Here is a 16,854-nt window from a genome sequence, read left to right as displayed (position 1 = left end):
GAAACATAAGTAACTAAAAACAAATAACGTACAATTAAGAGTGTTTTATCATGCGCTCACTTTTGCTGGGATGGTACTGAGTCGCGATTCAGGGATGAAAACTGGAATTCAGTGTTTTGCAAGTGGCTCGAGTTTGGGCTTGGTAGGAGACGCGTCGCGCTCTAAAGAAATTTTGATTGGCGATTGCCTAGAGCGCAGAGTGCGCTCAGGAGGTCTTTGAAATGCAGAAGTGAGAAGGAAAAAAAAAAAGAAAAGTTGGGAGTGAAAGGTGAGAGATGAATGTGAGGTGTAGTGTAGGTTGTGAGTGTAGAATGAAAGAAGTTTATATTGGTTTTAAGTTTCCCAAACGAATTGGGAAGTCGCCAAAAAGCTTTAAGGCAATTGCCGGAAACAAAAAATTTCCAATACCGAAAACGGAAACAACCCGTATTCTTGATTCTAAAACAACCTGAATATCTTTTAGATTGAATTTAGAATAGTAACTTCTAAACTCTTTTAGATTTCATCCTATCACAACATCTAATCATAGGTATGCCCATATTGGCAATATATTCTCAACCATCACTCCAAAACAACTTATAAAATGGAGGATCATATAATAAATCATGCTAGAGTAAATAATACCACCCCCAAACAATTCGGGAAGGTGGGATTAACAATAAAAACAATGCACAATTTGAAAAGAACCATATTATATTAAAATTTGAAATTCAAACAACATTTTAACTACCAAATTCACATTTAACCGAATTCAAAGTTTAACATCGAACTAATAAAAGAAATACATAAAACATAAAAGGAACAATATAAACAACATCTAATCCATAAGAGCCCTAAACCACTTTCATTTGCTAGTAGTGGTGTACGAAACCTCCTCGGAAGAAGAAGAACGGGCAGGGGGGAAGCGTCAAGCATATCTTTCGAAACTTGCTTGTTGAGCTTCCATCTCGGCCTTCATCTGTTCCCAACGCTCATCCTCACACCGGGCACGAGTCTCAAAGTTATGATGCATGGTAGCCTGCCGAGTCCGGAGATCTTCGCAAATGGTATTGAGGCGCGTACCCGCGATGAAGCAGCGACATCGCGTTCTGCATCCGACCTACACCTCTCCAAGGCATCGCCATCAAGACATGTCGTGTCCTCCTCATCCTTCGAGTCATCCTCTTCAACTACCCTCTCTTTAGGCAACCTCTAAACCTTTTGGATACACTCCGTATAAATAGTAGAATTTATGTGCTCTTTCAGCCAAATCCTATCAGACGTCGGAGTCGCTCTCAAGGTCATCATGATCTTCGTTATCAAAATAGGGAGAGGTGCAATACTCTTCCCAACTCCCCTAATCATATTACTCAAAAACTCCAGAATACAGAATTCATACTTCTGCTCCTAGAGTATCCATAGAACGTGAAGGCAGTTCAGACTGATATCGCTGACCTTCTCCTTCCCGATTACATTCCTACCAATCCACTGAGCTACAACCAGCTGGTTGGTTCGCAGAGACGACTGGAAAACACAATGCGAGCTCGCAATGTAGTTCCCTTCCAAAACAGTCGTGTTCATCAAAGGCTCGATCCCAGTAAATTAGGATTCCTATAATGTGGCATCGAGATGGCGTCTAGGCGGAATGCCTAAAATCTCAGCCAACAACCCAGTAGATATTTCTCTCCTTCTCCCGGCCACCTTAACAAAAATTCTATTCCCATCCAACTCCCTCGTCCTATAAAACTGTCAGACCAAATCTTCGTGGTAAAAATCGTCTGTTGAGTACCACAAACCACTCCAATCTCTCCTAACCATCTCGTCACCATAAAATGGCGCAAAGTGGTCGGCAATAAACGCGTGCTCTGGCAAAATCCTCCGTCTTTGAGCCATTGGAAGTTTGGAACGATTTGGGGGTTTAATTGGAATGTGGGGATGGAGTTTGGGACTCCCTCACTAACAAAACAATAGTGGTGGCACGGCAGTTCAAATTTCTTGGATTTTTGGTGGTTTTTGGTGGTTTAAATTGTTTGAAATTGGTATGGGAGAGGTTTGGAGAAAATTTGAAATTGATTTGAACTTTGGGCGTGGGTGTGTTTAGGTTTTTTTTTTTTTTTTTATTTGGTTAGGGTTTAAAGCTTGTTAATGGCGGTGGTGGAAGATGGAAATCGCGAACTGTTAGTTTGAAGGAAAGGGGCCTTGCGTGTATGCGCGTCGCGCCGAGAGTTGGGCCCAAGCCCAATTTGATTTTGAATTTTTTTCGATTTTTACGCAACTTCAAACTAAATTTTTCGCTTCCCGTTACCGATCCAAATTTTTGCGAATGAGCTATGGAAATGATCGGGGAGAGAATTTCCAATCAATGATTCATAAAACACTCTATTCGACTATGGATGACATATAAAAGATAGAAAATGCCTCAAAGTGCGTGCATGACGTAAGTTATGCGAACGAATGAACTCTCATTACATAGATAATGTCAACCCGAATCGAAATACGATTAAACAGCCTAAGCAACACAAATGGAAAGTTGAACAATCCAAGACAGAAAACGAACACCCCACCCCTAAACAAATTTTAGACAACAGCGTTTAGAAAATTTGTTTTTAAAAGTGGGTCTTTTAAAGTCAGATTCCCGAGACTTCCTAAATTATTATGTTTGTGATTTTAACAATTTTTTTATTTTTTTTTATGAATAAGATTTAATATAAGAAAAACAAAAAGCAATAAATGCATAATTCACACCATAGAGGAACATGACTCAAAATACAAGAAAATATGCAATAGTGGAAAACGTGAATTATATTTAACATGGACTTAGGATCCGGTACTTACAGCCACGTCACACACTCCATAGGGAGGGCCCGGTTACCTGAATGGTGCACTTACCAATATATGAAATTGTAAGGAAGTACACCAAACAACAAAATGAGCCGTTTATAGTGGATACTCGAGACTTTAACAAATACTGGATATATATATATATATATATATCAACAACCTAAAGAGTTGTGGGTCTTTCCATAAATAAATAACATGGAATGCACCCCAAATAGAATCAAGCACCAAGATTCTCTCGACACAACTTATTAAAATGAAAGCAAAGTTGGATAGATCTTGAATAAACTTAGACATGCACCTTCTTTTTCATCATTTGAGCGAGAGGGTGTCCAAGTGAATGATTGGGGAGAAAATTGATGTTTATGGAAGATATGTTGGATATGGATAAGTTTTAGAAAGAACGAATGGAAAAAATGAGAATGTGGGTACTGTCTCAATTCTGAAAATGAAGGTGTCAAGTGCCTTTCCCTTGGGAATTATTTCTGTATTAAGAGGATTTAGAAAATCGTTAAGCACAGAAGAAACAAGAGGGTCAAGCGTAAACTCCAGGTTCCTTTGAAAAGGTGGAAGGTGGGGAAAATTGGTGATAGAAGATAAATGAGTGTCAGCTAGAGCTCTCAAGTCTAGATCATTAGAAGCTTTAAGATATGCCAGACATTTCTCAATAGGTGGGTCAAAAGAATCACTGGGATAGAGGGTGAAAAATTCATCTTCCGTCATAGTGTCAAGGGATAAATGGATGTTGGTAGGGTGGGACTCGCGAGGTGGCAGGGAAGAGTTGCAAAAGATTTGAAGGAAATCTTCCTCAATTTCATCTACTTCCAAGGAGTCCTTGTCAAAGTTGGAGCTTACAAAGAAAAGGAATTTGTGCATCTGGTCATCCGGAAACGTGGTTTTGAAATAATCATGAGCTAAGCTCTCGATCATGCTAACCTCTCCATCGATATTCGTATCAGGAAACTATTTGATTGTTTTAAAAACATTGACCTCAACGGAAAGATGGCCAAAGGACAAGGACATCGAACCTTCACGGCAGTTTATAAGCGTGTTGGCAGTTGCCAAGAAAGAGCGCCCTAAAATGATCGGAACAGAGTCGTTAGCGACTTCTGTATCAAGGATAGGAAAATCCGTAGGATAGTAGAAATCCTGAACCTTAACCAACAGGTTTTCCACTACACCCTTAAGATACTTGATAGACCTATCAGCTAATTACAACGTCATTGTTGTAGGTTACATTTCTTGTAGACCTATTTGTTTATATAAATAATAAGGAAGTAAGTTAACACTCGCCCCCAGGTCTAATAAAGCAGTGGTCGTATGAGTATCCCCTAAGTTGCATTGTAATATCTGGTGTAATATCGGTATCTAGTGTAATATCTGGTGTAGGGACTACTGGTGGGGTAACTATAGACATAGGTACTTTGTTATCAACTACTCTGCCCGAACGGAGAGTGGTGATGGAATTTATCCCCCCTACGTTTGCATTTTCGTTACTAGTATTATCGTTTACCTCAAAGGCTGTGTTTGGTGTTTTAGGATTAAGTATCGCTTGTCCTAGAAACACACCTTTGGGTTGTACTTTCTCTTGTGCTAACTGCTATAAGGAAAGTTGGATGGCTTGTAAAATCTGTTGTTGGGTTTGCATAAAGGCGTCAAAACGATCCGATTGTGGAGGAGTGTTAGTTATAGGTTGTGTGACAGGAACTATGTCACGTTGATTATTAATGGGTGGATTTTGATAGTTATTATTTACCGGAACGATACCTCTATTAATATTATAATTATTATTGTTATAATTATTATAATTACCCTGACCTTGTCCTTGTCGTGGTTGAGCTTGGTTGTTATAATTATAATTTCCCTGACATTGTCCTTGCCTTGGTGGAGCTTGGTTGTAATTGTTTGTTGGCCTAACATTTGGGTTAAACAACCTTGGAGGTTGTTGATTATTTCGCCAACCGAAGTTGGGGTTTTGTTACCAAGCTGCGTTAGGTTCGCTATTAATGGAACAAATATTAACTTGTTATGATTATTGTTGTTCATAAGCGAGAGGACAATAGGAGTCGGGATGCTCTGGACTCAAACAGAAATTATATGGATTGGTGTTGACATTCATGATGGGAATAGGCTTTTGTTGAACAGAAATAGCCTCTACCTTTTTAGTGAGAGATTCGATTAAATTTTTAAGTTCAGGATTGGGTTTTATCTCAAACATACCAGCGGCTTTAACTGTTGTAGAACAACTAGCAGAACAGGAGATATCATCACTACCCCCCAGTTATTATTACGCTTAGTTTGATCTTCTAAAAATTTATAAGCCTCTAAGGCTCCCTTACTTAGGAAACTACCCCCATTTATTATGTCAAGGACTTATTTATGGTGATGTAGAAGTCCTTTGAAAAAGGCACGAACTAACATGTCTTTCGCAAGGTTATGGTGTGGACACTCTATAAGAAGATCGGTGAAACGATTCCAAGCCTCTAAAAATGATTCATGAGGATTCTATCAAAAGAAATTAATCTTGAAAAGCATTTCATCGGTCTTCAGTTGTGGGTAAAAATGTTCCATAAATAGTTGAACAAGTTTGGCCCACGAGTCCACAGAATTAGGCGCTTGGGCAGTTAACCAAGACGCCGCCTTGTCGGCTAAAGTGAAGGGAAATACCCTCTGTTTAATTTGTTCAGCACCAACCGTAGGATGATGGAATGTAGTAAGGACTTGGTCAATCCTACGCATGTGCTGATAAGGCTTTTCATGGTCTAACCCATGAAAAACGGGTAACAAATTAAATATATTTGGGGGGATTTGGAAATCCCCCACTGGGTTTGATAGAACGATGCAAGATTTGGGGCTATCGTTCAAGGCTTTGTAGAAGTCAGAGAGATGAGACTCTCTTTCTTCAGCCATTGTTTCAGGTGTGGTGTGTGGTATATTAGCTAGAGGTGTAGTGAGTGGTATACTAGAAAGGCGTGTTTGTTAACGTTACCGGTTGATTACGTTAGGCATTTTTCTTCGGCCTGACCTTAATCTCTTGCAAGGCTAAAACCAATCTTAACTAAACATGACAACACTCCAAACAATCCTGATATGCTAGTATGAACCTCTAACAGGAGATGTGAGGTGTTTGCAAAAAGAAGTACCTGAATGCCTCCTTGCTTCGCTTATGAATATCGTCTTGTATACGCGTGCTCATTGTATATAACAAGTTAGAACACTGAAAACCTTGAAGAAATGGAAGTTTTAAACAAACCTGTGGAAATCGGGCAGTTTCAGTAGAGGGCGCGGGTCGCGCTCATAATAGGCCTAGGTAGGGCATGGGTCGCACTCAGGTCAAGCTAGAGTTCCAGGCGTTTGGGTGCGGGGGGCGCTCGAGTTTTGCCTTCGCAAGGCGCGGGTCGTGCTCAGCTAAAAGCTGGAGTTCCAGCGCGTTTAAGGCGGGTGGCGGCTCAATTTAGGCTCATGGTGGCGCCGGTCGGCCTCCGTGTAATTCTCAAGGGAAAATTTCAATGTTGAAACGGACAACCACAGTTAGAATCAAACAAGGGTGGGTGGGTTTTAGGACTTTGGAAGACTAACAATTCTAAAGAAACACAATACTAAAGGGAACTAAGATGGCAGCGGCGCCATTTGATAAACGTAAAAATGATAGTTTACTCACGAATAAATGATGAATATTAGATTCATAAGTAAAACTAAAACTTTACGAAGACTAATTTATGTTATCAAAGATTTCTACTCTCGAATTTATCGAAATATAGTGGAGTACAAGATTCATTCGACTCCTAGTTCTTTAGCATCCAAAGTTTTCTACGACTATCGGTCTATCCAAAGTTAATAAGAGTAATGGTGTGTAATTATACTACGATGTGAATTCAAATAACAAGATGCGCTAATTCAAACTATGGAATTTCTAAATTTACTATATGATAAAGAATTAGGGGGGATTGATTTCACCTTAACTCGACTTAATCAACTAACAAAGATTCGTTGTGATCCAAATTTCAATGCTTTCACATATCAAAATGGTATTTCTAATCCCTAATTATACATGGTAATCTCTACCAATTAATAACTAGTATGTGAAACAACCAAACCCATTCTTATGGTGAACTAATTACTTTCTAGAATTGAATAGATTATCATGACGATTTCTAAGTAAACAAAGATCAAGCTTCATCAAGGCTTCTTCAACCCCCTCTAATGGAGGTTTAGCCTAGAATCATTATGCTATCATTTCCCAATGAAATTAAACAAGACATCAATAAAAGATTGTAAATTTACTTATTTCAATTCAAATGGAAATCTAATTATGCAAGAATCGATTGAAACTAACAATGATAATAACTAAATTTAGGAATCGAAACTACAATGATTAATGAAATGAAACTGTATTATCAATAACTAAATTACTTTATTGATCTAATGAATAAATAACAATTGATTCAAAATACTAAATTAAAACAAGGTATGAAACTAATTATTTTATTACTCTAACAAGGAATAACAATGATTCAATAGCCTAGATTAAAATAAGGTATGAAAACTAATTAATGGAAATCAAAACTCAAAACTAGATCTAGAATCCTATCTCTAATGGCTACTTGCTACCTAACCTAATTGATTCTTAGGAGTTAAGTCTTGTGTGTGGAAATGGAGGAGACCAGATCCACATTTTTGTGCATGGGCTGAGGAGCCATGTTTTGGGCCAGAAAATCGAGCCCAAAGCCCAATTTCTTCAGTCCACAGAGCCTTTTTCAGCTGGCTTTGACTTCAACAGATTTTTCGTCTACTTCTGCTTCTCTGATTGGGTCAAAGTTTAGACCATTGGAAAGCTCTTTCCAATCCGGTCGTTTTGACATAAGGTAGGCTCAATTCCGAGGCCTGGGTCCAAAGATACGGTCTTCAAAAATTCTGCTAACTTTTGTGTGTTGTTTCTGCCCGCGTTGATTTTGACTTTTCTGCTTTTGACCGGGTTTTACAAAGGCTTTTTCTCCTTGAATCTTGGCCTTTAATCATAGAACTTCTTAGCAACCAACCCTTACTCCTTTATCTCGCCAAAGTGGCACATTTCTGCACATAATTGACTTCAATACCTGAAATACATAAAAGCACGTAATCAGCATTAACTCTTATTTATTACTCGCATAATTGGTCTAAAAGTATTATTGTTAAGGGGTTAAAACTATAGTTTTGGGCTCTTATCACTTTGATCATATGGGCCATTGTTTGTTGGATTTTTGTGATGTACTTTAATTGTACTCATGTTTAAGTGCTGAAAATGATGTGTCATTCATATGGTGTTTTGTTTGTTTAGTTGGTTGGTTTATGTGAAATATACAGTCATGTGGTGGGGCAAAAGAACATTTATAGTTCATTTGGGTGGTGTTTGGGGTGAGGTCAATCCTGGTGCAATAACTGCGAATGATCATAGTGGTGGTAGGAGGAGAAATTTAACATTAGATGGAGATAAGTTGATGTATATGGATTTTATGAAGAATATTCAGGACTTCATGCCTAGAAGGAAGAAAGTGTCATCTGTGACTTGTATCTTGGCAGGATTTTTGTGCCCACTTGGGACTGACAAACAACTCATGCATATGTGGGAAAGCATCATGGTAGAAAATGACTACAAATATCATTTGTTTGTAGCTTATGATGATGTTGTGGGCCTAACTCAAAACTGGGAGGAGAACCCAAGTGTGATAGGGGTAAACCAAAGAAAATATGAGCCCTCCTTTAGGTCAATTTTGGGTGTTCAGTACAAGTCCAATATACCTACTGAGTCCACTTCCAATGTACATGTTGAGTTCATATCCAATGTACATGTTGAGCCCATATCCAATGTACCTGTTCAAGCCATGTCCAATAAACATGATAACCCCAATCCAATTGTCCAATCTACTGCGGAGAGTTTGGGGAAAATAGGTTCAAATTTGTTTCAAAAGGAACAAAATCAAGAGAGAGTTAATATTCCCAAAGTTGGGCAGCTGGTGAAAGGAATGGAGTGGAGAACCATGGAAGAGTGTAGGAAGTTCTTCAAATCATATGGAATTGATAATACATTCAGTTTTAAGCATAACAAGAATGACAAAAAGAGGTACATAATTTGTTGTTGTAATGAAGGAACAATAGGAGAGGAGTGTCGGTTTGGTACATGTGGTTGGCATGCTTAGTGTAATGCTACAAATGATCAGCACACTGTGAAGTTGAGGAAGTTCAATGACACTCACACTTGTGAAGCTGACAAAGATGATAAGTATAGGCAGGCTAGAGCTCCTTGGGTTGTTGATGAGCTGGAAGAATATGTTAGAGATCATCTAAACATCAAGCCTGTTGATATCTACAATGAGATTTATCACTGCTTGGAAATCAAAGATGAGGCTGTTAGAGAGAATTAATGGCAATTATAAGCATAACTACAACATTGTGAAGGAGTTAAAAAGACAAATTTTGAAAAGAAATGAAGGGAGTATAGTCAAATGTGTTGGGGACAAAAAGTTTCAATTCAAAGGATTCTTCCTTGCTTATAAAGCTTCTTTACATGGTTTTGTTAATGGGTGTAGGCCTGTTGTGGGTTTAGATGGGGATTTTCTGAAGGGTAAGTATGGTGGTTGTGTTTTAAGTGTTGTGGGATTAGATGCAATGAATGGACTGTTTCCACTTGCAATCTATGTGTGCAGGGGTGAGAACACAAAAACTTGGTGCATGATGTTAGGACTGCTTCAACCATACCTTAACAAGCACCCAGAACAACTCACTTTCATATCTGATAGACAAAAAGGACTTATTCATGCTGTGGAGACTAGATTTCCAGATGCCAACCACAGGTATAAGTTGTTTGTGTATTAACTAATTTCTCTAATTTCCCTAATTTACTTTATATTGACATGTATTGTTTGTGTTTTTCATAGGTTTTATTTTAGACATATGTACAAGAATTTTAAGGAATTTAAGGGTAAGCACTTGATGCAGCTTAGTTGGGGGGGCTTCAAAAGCATACAAAGTTAGTGAGCATGAGCAATTCATGGAGGCATTGTTAACTGTTGAGAAGGATGTTGTGGACTAGTTAGAGATAGCCTAGGAGAACTTTGGCAAGGTCACATTTTGACCTCACTTCAAAGTGTGATGTAGTTACTAACAACTTCAGTGAATCATTCAATGCATGGATATTGAAAATTAGAGACAAGCCACTCTTACACTTTATAGATAAGTATATCAAAGCTGTGATGTCTCTTATACATGAGAGAAGGTTACTTTTCAAGGAGATGAAAGAGGGTGACCTTGTAACATCTGATATAGAGATTATTACCAAGCTAGAGAAGAAGCATAATAGATATAAGGTTGATGGCTTTGATAATGACAAATATTGTGCAACCGATCCAAAATCTGGGAAACATTTTGTAGTTGATTTAATTGCCAAGACATGCTCTTGTATGGTATGGCAGTTGGGTGGCATACCATGTGTTCATGCTATTGCAGTCATCAGACCTCTGAGGCCAAGTAGAGAATCTTGGAGCAAGTAAGTACAACTTTAATACTTAAGTTTATATGTTTGGGTTTATAGATGTGTATTTAACTCATTTTGCAATATATGTTTGGGTATATAGATGGTGCAGCCCTTACTTTCATGTTGAGGCATTCAAAGGCACTTATGCTGGTAGTATCTATCCCTTTGATAATGAGGAAGACTGGGGAAAGGTTAATGATATTGTATTATGTTCTGTTGGATTATATTTTAGTGTGACACTTATGTGATCATGTTTTTTTGTTATAGTTAAATTATGAAGACCAATATCTACCACCACCTGTTGAAAGAAAAGCTAGGAGACCAAAAAAACAGAGAATCAGAGATAAAGATGAGGAGAGAGCTAGTAGCACAAGGAAATGCAAATTGTGTAATAACCTAGGACATAATTAGATAACTTGCCCTGAGAGACCTAACAAACAGAGCAAGAAGAGGAAAAGGAAATCAAAATCAAGAAATACAGGTACTATTTATTGTTTTAGTCATGTTTAATGAATTTAATTTTATTATCTTAATTGTTGTATTGTAAGGGATGTAGCTGAGAATGAAGGTCAAATGGCTGAAGGCCAAGTGCAACCACCTCAAGCACGTACCTGAAGGCCAAGTGTCACCTCAAGCTGCTAGTGAAGGTGGAAGGGGTAGTAGAGGTGGCAGGGGCAGTAGAGGTGGATCAGCAGAAATGAGTGAAAGCCGAGCTTCTCAACAAGTCAATGCAAGTCCAGCAACTCAAGGACCATTGAATGAAAGTCAAGCATCTGCAAGACCACCTACAAGGGGTAGAGGTAGTAGAGGCTCTAGAGGTGGTCAAAGCAGAGGACGCATGTACAGCTATTTTGAGAATCCAACTTCATATACACATCAGCCTACTTCAAGAGCCATAAATGAGTCTTCTGTAACTGGTCAAAGTTAGGTATGAACTTCCCTTCCCAATACGTACAGAATGTATTGGGACACAATTTGGCATATCAAAATTTACCTTTTCAAGAAACTGACTTATTATACCCTATTATAAAAGGGTCTTTTTGACATCTCTCTCTCTCTCACAATCTCAAATGGGGAAGAACAAAGGTAATGGTAAGAAGCAAGTGAACAAAGGTGAGAATTCTATAAGTGATTCTAGAAGGGGTGAGGAATATCCAAATCATCTAATGTCTTGTATGAGATTTGGATATAACAATATGGCTTGGGAAGAAGTGATGGCTGCTAGAGCCTATGTTGATGAGCATGGTGATGAAAATTCACATGATGAAGTACTTACTCATGTGATGAAGTGGAGAGATGCAAAAGATGCTTCTTTGGTGGCTAGGGGACTTCCTACTACATATCCAGAAGAAATTGAAGAGGAGCAGCTTATGCAGGAGTGTTGGGAATTTGAACAAGCTAGGTTAGCTAGGGAAAGAGCTTATGTTGGTCAGGAAAGGGGGGAGGGAAACCAATGTTCAACTCAACCTAGACTGGTGGTGCAAGCTTTGATGTGTCCTCAGAGATATGAAGATTTCAAGAATTCAATGAATAAGAAAAAAAATGATGTTGGTCTTATTTCTTTGGATTTTCTTTTCTTTATGTATTTGTCTTCATTTATCTTGCTAAGTTCCTATCAATTAATGTCATAATTTTGCTTGTTTCAGCAATGAACCTGTGACAGAGATCTTTTAGGATGCTATTTTTGCTGGGATGTATCTGTCTTCTTTATGTATGCTGCTTTTGCTATGTTTTGTGTTGCTATGGGATGACAGAGATCTTCTGGGATGTACTCTGAGAATGAGTGCTATGTTTTTGTGTTGTTATGGGATGTCAGAGATCTTCTAGGATGTACTCTGAGAACGAGTGCTATGTTTTTGTATTGTTATGGGATGTCAGAGATCTTCTGGGATGTCAGATGTCATTCTGTGTTTTGTTTACCATTTTGTGTTAGGTTACTTTTCTATTTTGTGCTGTGTAGTTGACAATGGGAATGACTATGTAGGTATGACTCTAATTTGAACCATGAATATGTTAGTTTGGTCAGTGAAAGTGCACATGTTGTTTACCCTTGTTTATTGTTTATCCATAACATTTTATTCATCACTAGATAACTGACATTAGAGAACTAAACTCCATACATAGCACTCCATACATAGCACTCCATACTAAACTCCATACATAGCACCTCAGTTGCTCTTTATACAAGAAATACAAGAATTAAGGACATGACAACCCTTACATAACTTGCAGACTTCACAAAGTTCATCTTCTTCCTTACACAGGTTACACACTTCTGAGTCAACCTTCTTGTCAAAGTAAATCCATTCCACTGCACTACAACCTTCCCTAGAACACTTAAGGAACTTGAACTACAAAGTGCCACCTTTCATATGACCTAGTACTACTCTCATAAATCCACAACACCAAGAACGAGGGCAGTGCACGCCAAGATATGGACATGTTGAAGCATAGTGATCTTCGTCGTAGCAAAGTTGACAAACCTGTAATTAATGAAAGAAAAACAAAAGGTCAAAACCAAATCAAATCTGAAAAACAAAACCAAATATAATTGAAAGAAATTAGCATATGGTCCTTCCATATACGCATTAGTTTTGCAATAGGTCCTTCTACTGCCATTAATGAAAGAAATATGAAAACTTCATAAACAACACCTTTGGTGCAGTAACGATAAGAGTTTCACTTCCACCCATGTTGATGCTCAAAAGAAATAAATTTAACAAAACTTGTGTGTATAAATGGAGAAATCGAATGCATTTTTATAGAAGCAGCATATGACCATTGGGAATGGGTGCTCAATGGCTATCTTACAGTAGCCATTGGATTGGGTAGCCAGGATGTCAACACGTGTCGAGTAATTAACATCTGGATAAGCCGTTGGATTGGGGAGCTATGATTCGAACTCGTGTCGATGAAATTTCAAATTCGATTTCGAGGTTTTTGGTGTGGGCATGTGCGAAGCGTGCGAGGGGTACTTTGGCCATTATGAAAATTCACAATGTCAGACACACAACGATGGACGGCCAGACATGGTTAATGACGGTCAATGCGGTCAACTGACGGTAGGGAGAACCTAAAGCTAATAAACGATAAAAGTTGGACCCAATGCAAAAAGCCCTATTTTTAGGAGGACCTAAAGCTAAATCACCCTATAAAATGCATTACTTTGAGTACTACCAGTGATATTGCCAACTCGATTCTTCATTTTTTGTAAAATTTCTGCCTTTTTGAGTTGCCAATTTCGCGCTCATCTTCGAGTAATCCTTCTAATTTCATTCCTAGTATTTTAGCATTATTTTCATCTTCTCGAACTCAGAGCGCATCTTTCTTCAATTGAAGTTTTTCTTTTTGGATTTCGAGCTTCCAATCCATCGCATTTTTCTTCAACTGAAGTTTTTCAGATTCCATCTCATCTTTCTTCAATTGTCTTTGAGCTTCCAAATTTATATCAGTAACAAATACCCACATAAACTTCCTCTAACTCCATTTTAATGAATGTAAGTTTAAAAATCCGGTTGTTGGTTTCGAAATTTCACTCTAATTTCTAAGCGGTTCTAATATGTTGGGCTAAAGTTGTTGAATCATAGTGATTTGAGATTGAAATTGAAAATAAGAAGAAATAAAAATGACTTTATGTACATATTTGCAAGAGTTTGGGCTTGCATTTGTAACCAATTATTGAAACTTCAGTTATAGATCTACCCCATTTAACAGAATACCATCGGAGTTCATGCCGGAATTTGTGTTGGAGTCTAAAAAAAGATGGGTTTGGTGAACAACCAGCGTTATTCTGTTCTTTTGTGAAGAAGAAGGTTAGAATGGGGATTTTATCTTATATTTTCTTCATTTTATTTCCTTTCCTTTTTTAATTTTATTATTATTATTATTATCAAGTGAGCGTATGCGAACGTTCTTGAGTTGGGTTTGGTGAGAGGGTCTAAAATGTCTTTTGTCTGCTGTCTTTCTGCCCCCCTTATAGTTTCTCTCTTATTCTCATTCTATTTTATTTTCATCTTCCTCTTCTCACTCTCTTTATTCTCCGCCCTTCTCTTCATCTCCCTCCTTCGTCTTTTTCCTCTTCCCATCTCCTACATACCCTTGGTAATTTTGATATAACCGTCACCAGACACAGTGCGATTTTAGAGCCAACGGTGATTAAAAGCAACAATCGAAGGTACAATCCTTTCTTTTACTCCTCTTCAAAATTCTAAGTTTGTGATGTCCTATATGGTTTTAATTTCCCTTCAACTTTATGGTTATCATCAATTAATACTAAAGTTTCGCCAATTAATTGCAGATTTTCCAATGAATTTTTTTTCACTCTCATTATTTGTATGGGAATTTTAGAATGAAAATTTTCCCTTGCAAAGAAGTGGGCCATGATTTTTTTTTTATTTCACCACTATTTGAGATAGTCTTAGGTTCTAAATGTGTAATCACTGTTGTATATTGAATGATTTGTTCCATCTATTTTATTTTTCTATACGTATTTGTTTTATATTGTGGGTCATGTCTTATTCATAAGTTTGATGTTTGAAGCATTGTTATATGTTATTTCCAATCTGTTTCCGATGAATTTTTTTTCTTTGTGTGTTAGAAAATTGTATATTAGTTAGAGCATTTTTAGAAGCTCCCTAGGACATGTTTGATTATAAGCCTAAGAGGTGAATTCTATTTACCATCCTATGTTCCTGAACTTTTGATTACATACTGTTTGGTGACATGTAAACAGTTTTGCATTCATTCATCTTGTCGAACTTCCAAAAATTCGTTGTTACAGTGACAACTAAAATTTATCCTCGTGTCAATGCGAATATTACAAATACAGAAATACCTATTGCTGTTTTTTAAATTTTTTACTGTTTGCTTCCTATACATCTATACGGAAATACCTAATTCATCTTCCTCTTCTCACTCTCTTTGTTCTCCGCCCTTCTCTTCATCTCCTTGCTCCTCTCATTTCCTACCCTTGCTACTCTCACTTCCCCACTGCTATGCAGTGATTATAGTAAAAAGGAATGGTGTGGGCCAGTAGGGCCTTCATCTTGCGGCTCATATATCATTTCTCAAGTTGTGACATGGCATTTTAAAGTGAGCTAAAGTAGTGTGCTGCATCTCTACGTTGCAAATGGTTACATTGTATCTCTTTTCCCTAGTTTAGGATAAAGAGAGAAATTTCCTTCATTCTCCACTGAGATCAGATCTGCTGCCTCTCTCTCTCTCTCTATTAGGTATGATTCACTCTAATGGCTACTTTCTCCTACTTTTATTTTTCTTTTCTTTTCTTTTTCACTAACTTGCTATGGTTGGTGAGGTATGTCATTTGCGTCCTATTTTATTTAGGGGCACCATTAAGTTTGACGAGGTATACTAAATCTTTTCAAAATATATTTCTCCTTTCCTCTCCCTCTCTCTTCTCCACCTCTGCTCATGCCCCCACTGCTTGCAGTTATCTAGTGTAATATGGTAATGTGTTTTGTTTCAGAGTTCATCTACCTTTGGAGGATTTGGTTTGAAAATATTGAGATGAAAGCTAAAAAGAATTCATCTTCATCAAGTTCCACTGCTGCCAACAAGAAGTTAATGAATATGAACAATGAAGACAGAATCAGTGGCTTAAATGAACCACTTATTCATCACATCCCCTCTTTCATGGACATGAAAGAAGTTCTCCAAACAAGCTTTCTTTCCAAAAGATGGACAAACCTATGGTGATCAGTCCGAACTCCTAAGTTTCATGAAGATTCCTAGACGACTCGACGTAATCTCAAACTGAAGAAAAGCAAGTTCAAGCTTTTTGTAGACACGGTTTTATTTCTCCGAGATGGATCTAATATAGACAAGTTCGATCTGTATTTCCTCTCTGCCGCATATGATGATTCTAGACAGATTGATAGATGGGTTACTTATGCTAAAAAATGACGAGTTCAAGTGCTTAGACTTGGTGTATCTATTTTGTCATTTAAAACAGTCTGTTTATCTGGCAACGTTAAAGCTTTGGAATTATTTGGGATCTGTCTTCAAAGCAATGGTCATGGGGATTTAGTTTTGGACTTGCCAATTGTGGAAAGTTTTATTATTGATTATTGTCACCATATTGCGGTTAGAAGGCTTGCAATATCTGGTCCTAAACTTAAGTACTTGCAGCTGGAGAATATTTTTCCAGGAATTAATTATAAAACCTCGATTAAGATATCTGCAATGCCCAGTCTCGCATCACTCAAATTCATTGGCTATACCTATGAAGACTACACCTTAGAGAATCTTTCAGCTCTAGTTATTGCTGAGATTGAGACATATGTGTATTACGTGGCAACCCTCAATATTTCATTTGGTAGATGTTTGAGTAGCATCCTAAAAGGAATCACTAATGCAAAGTCGCATACTCTATCAGGACATGGCTTTCAAGTATGTTTTCTTTCATATTTCTCTATTGTGAAAATGGCTTCAGCTAGCATTGTGTACGTTTTTTTTATTAGTGAGAACTTAATTATTTCAATTGTATAAAGCTTTCAGAACATTGGGAA

At 37.7% G+C, this 16,854-nt stretch overlaps 1 protein-coding gene across 1 annotated transcript; it reads left to right on the top strand.

Annotated features, from left to right (window-relative positions):
- The first annotated feature begins 9,165 nt into the window (after nucleotides 1-9,165).
- LOC147525169 (uncharacterized) lies at nucleotides 9,166-11,255 on the top strand. The gene is made up of 5 exons (XM_086578469.1): nucleotides 9,166-9,647; nucleotides 9,732-9,775; nucleotides 10,027-10,339; nucleotides 10,428-10,518; nucleotides 10,884-11,255. The coding sequence occupies exons 1-5, from the start codon at nucleotides 9,166-9,168 to the stop codon at nucleotides 11,253-11,255; spliced, it is 1,302 nt and encodes a 433-aa protein (XP_086434595.1).
- Nucleotides 11,256-16,854: the final 5,599 nt, after the last annotated feature.

Source organism: Coptis chinensis, chromosome 1 (assembly GCF_015680905.1).
Source record: "Coptis chinensis isolate HL-2020 chromosome 1, ASM1568090v1, whole genome shotgun sequence".
NCBI classification, from domain to species: Eukaryota; Viridiplantae; Streptophyta; class Magnoliopsida; order Ranunculales; family Ranunculaceae; genus Coptis; species Coptis chinensis.
This window is presented reverse-complemented; position numbering and strand designations above follow the sequence as displayed.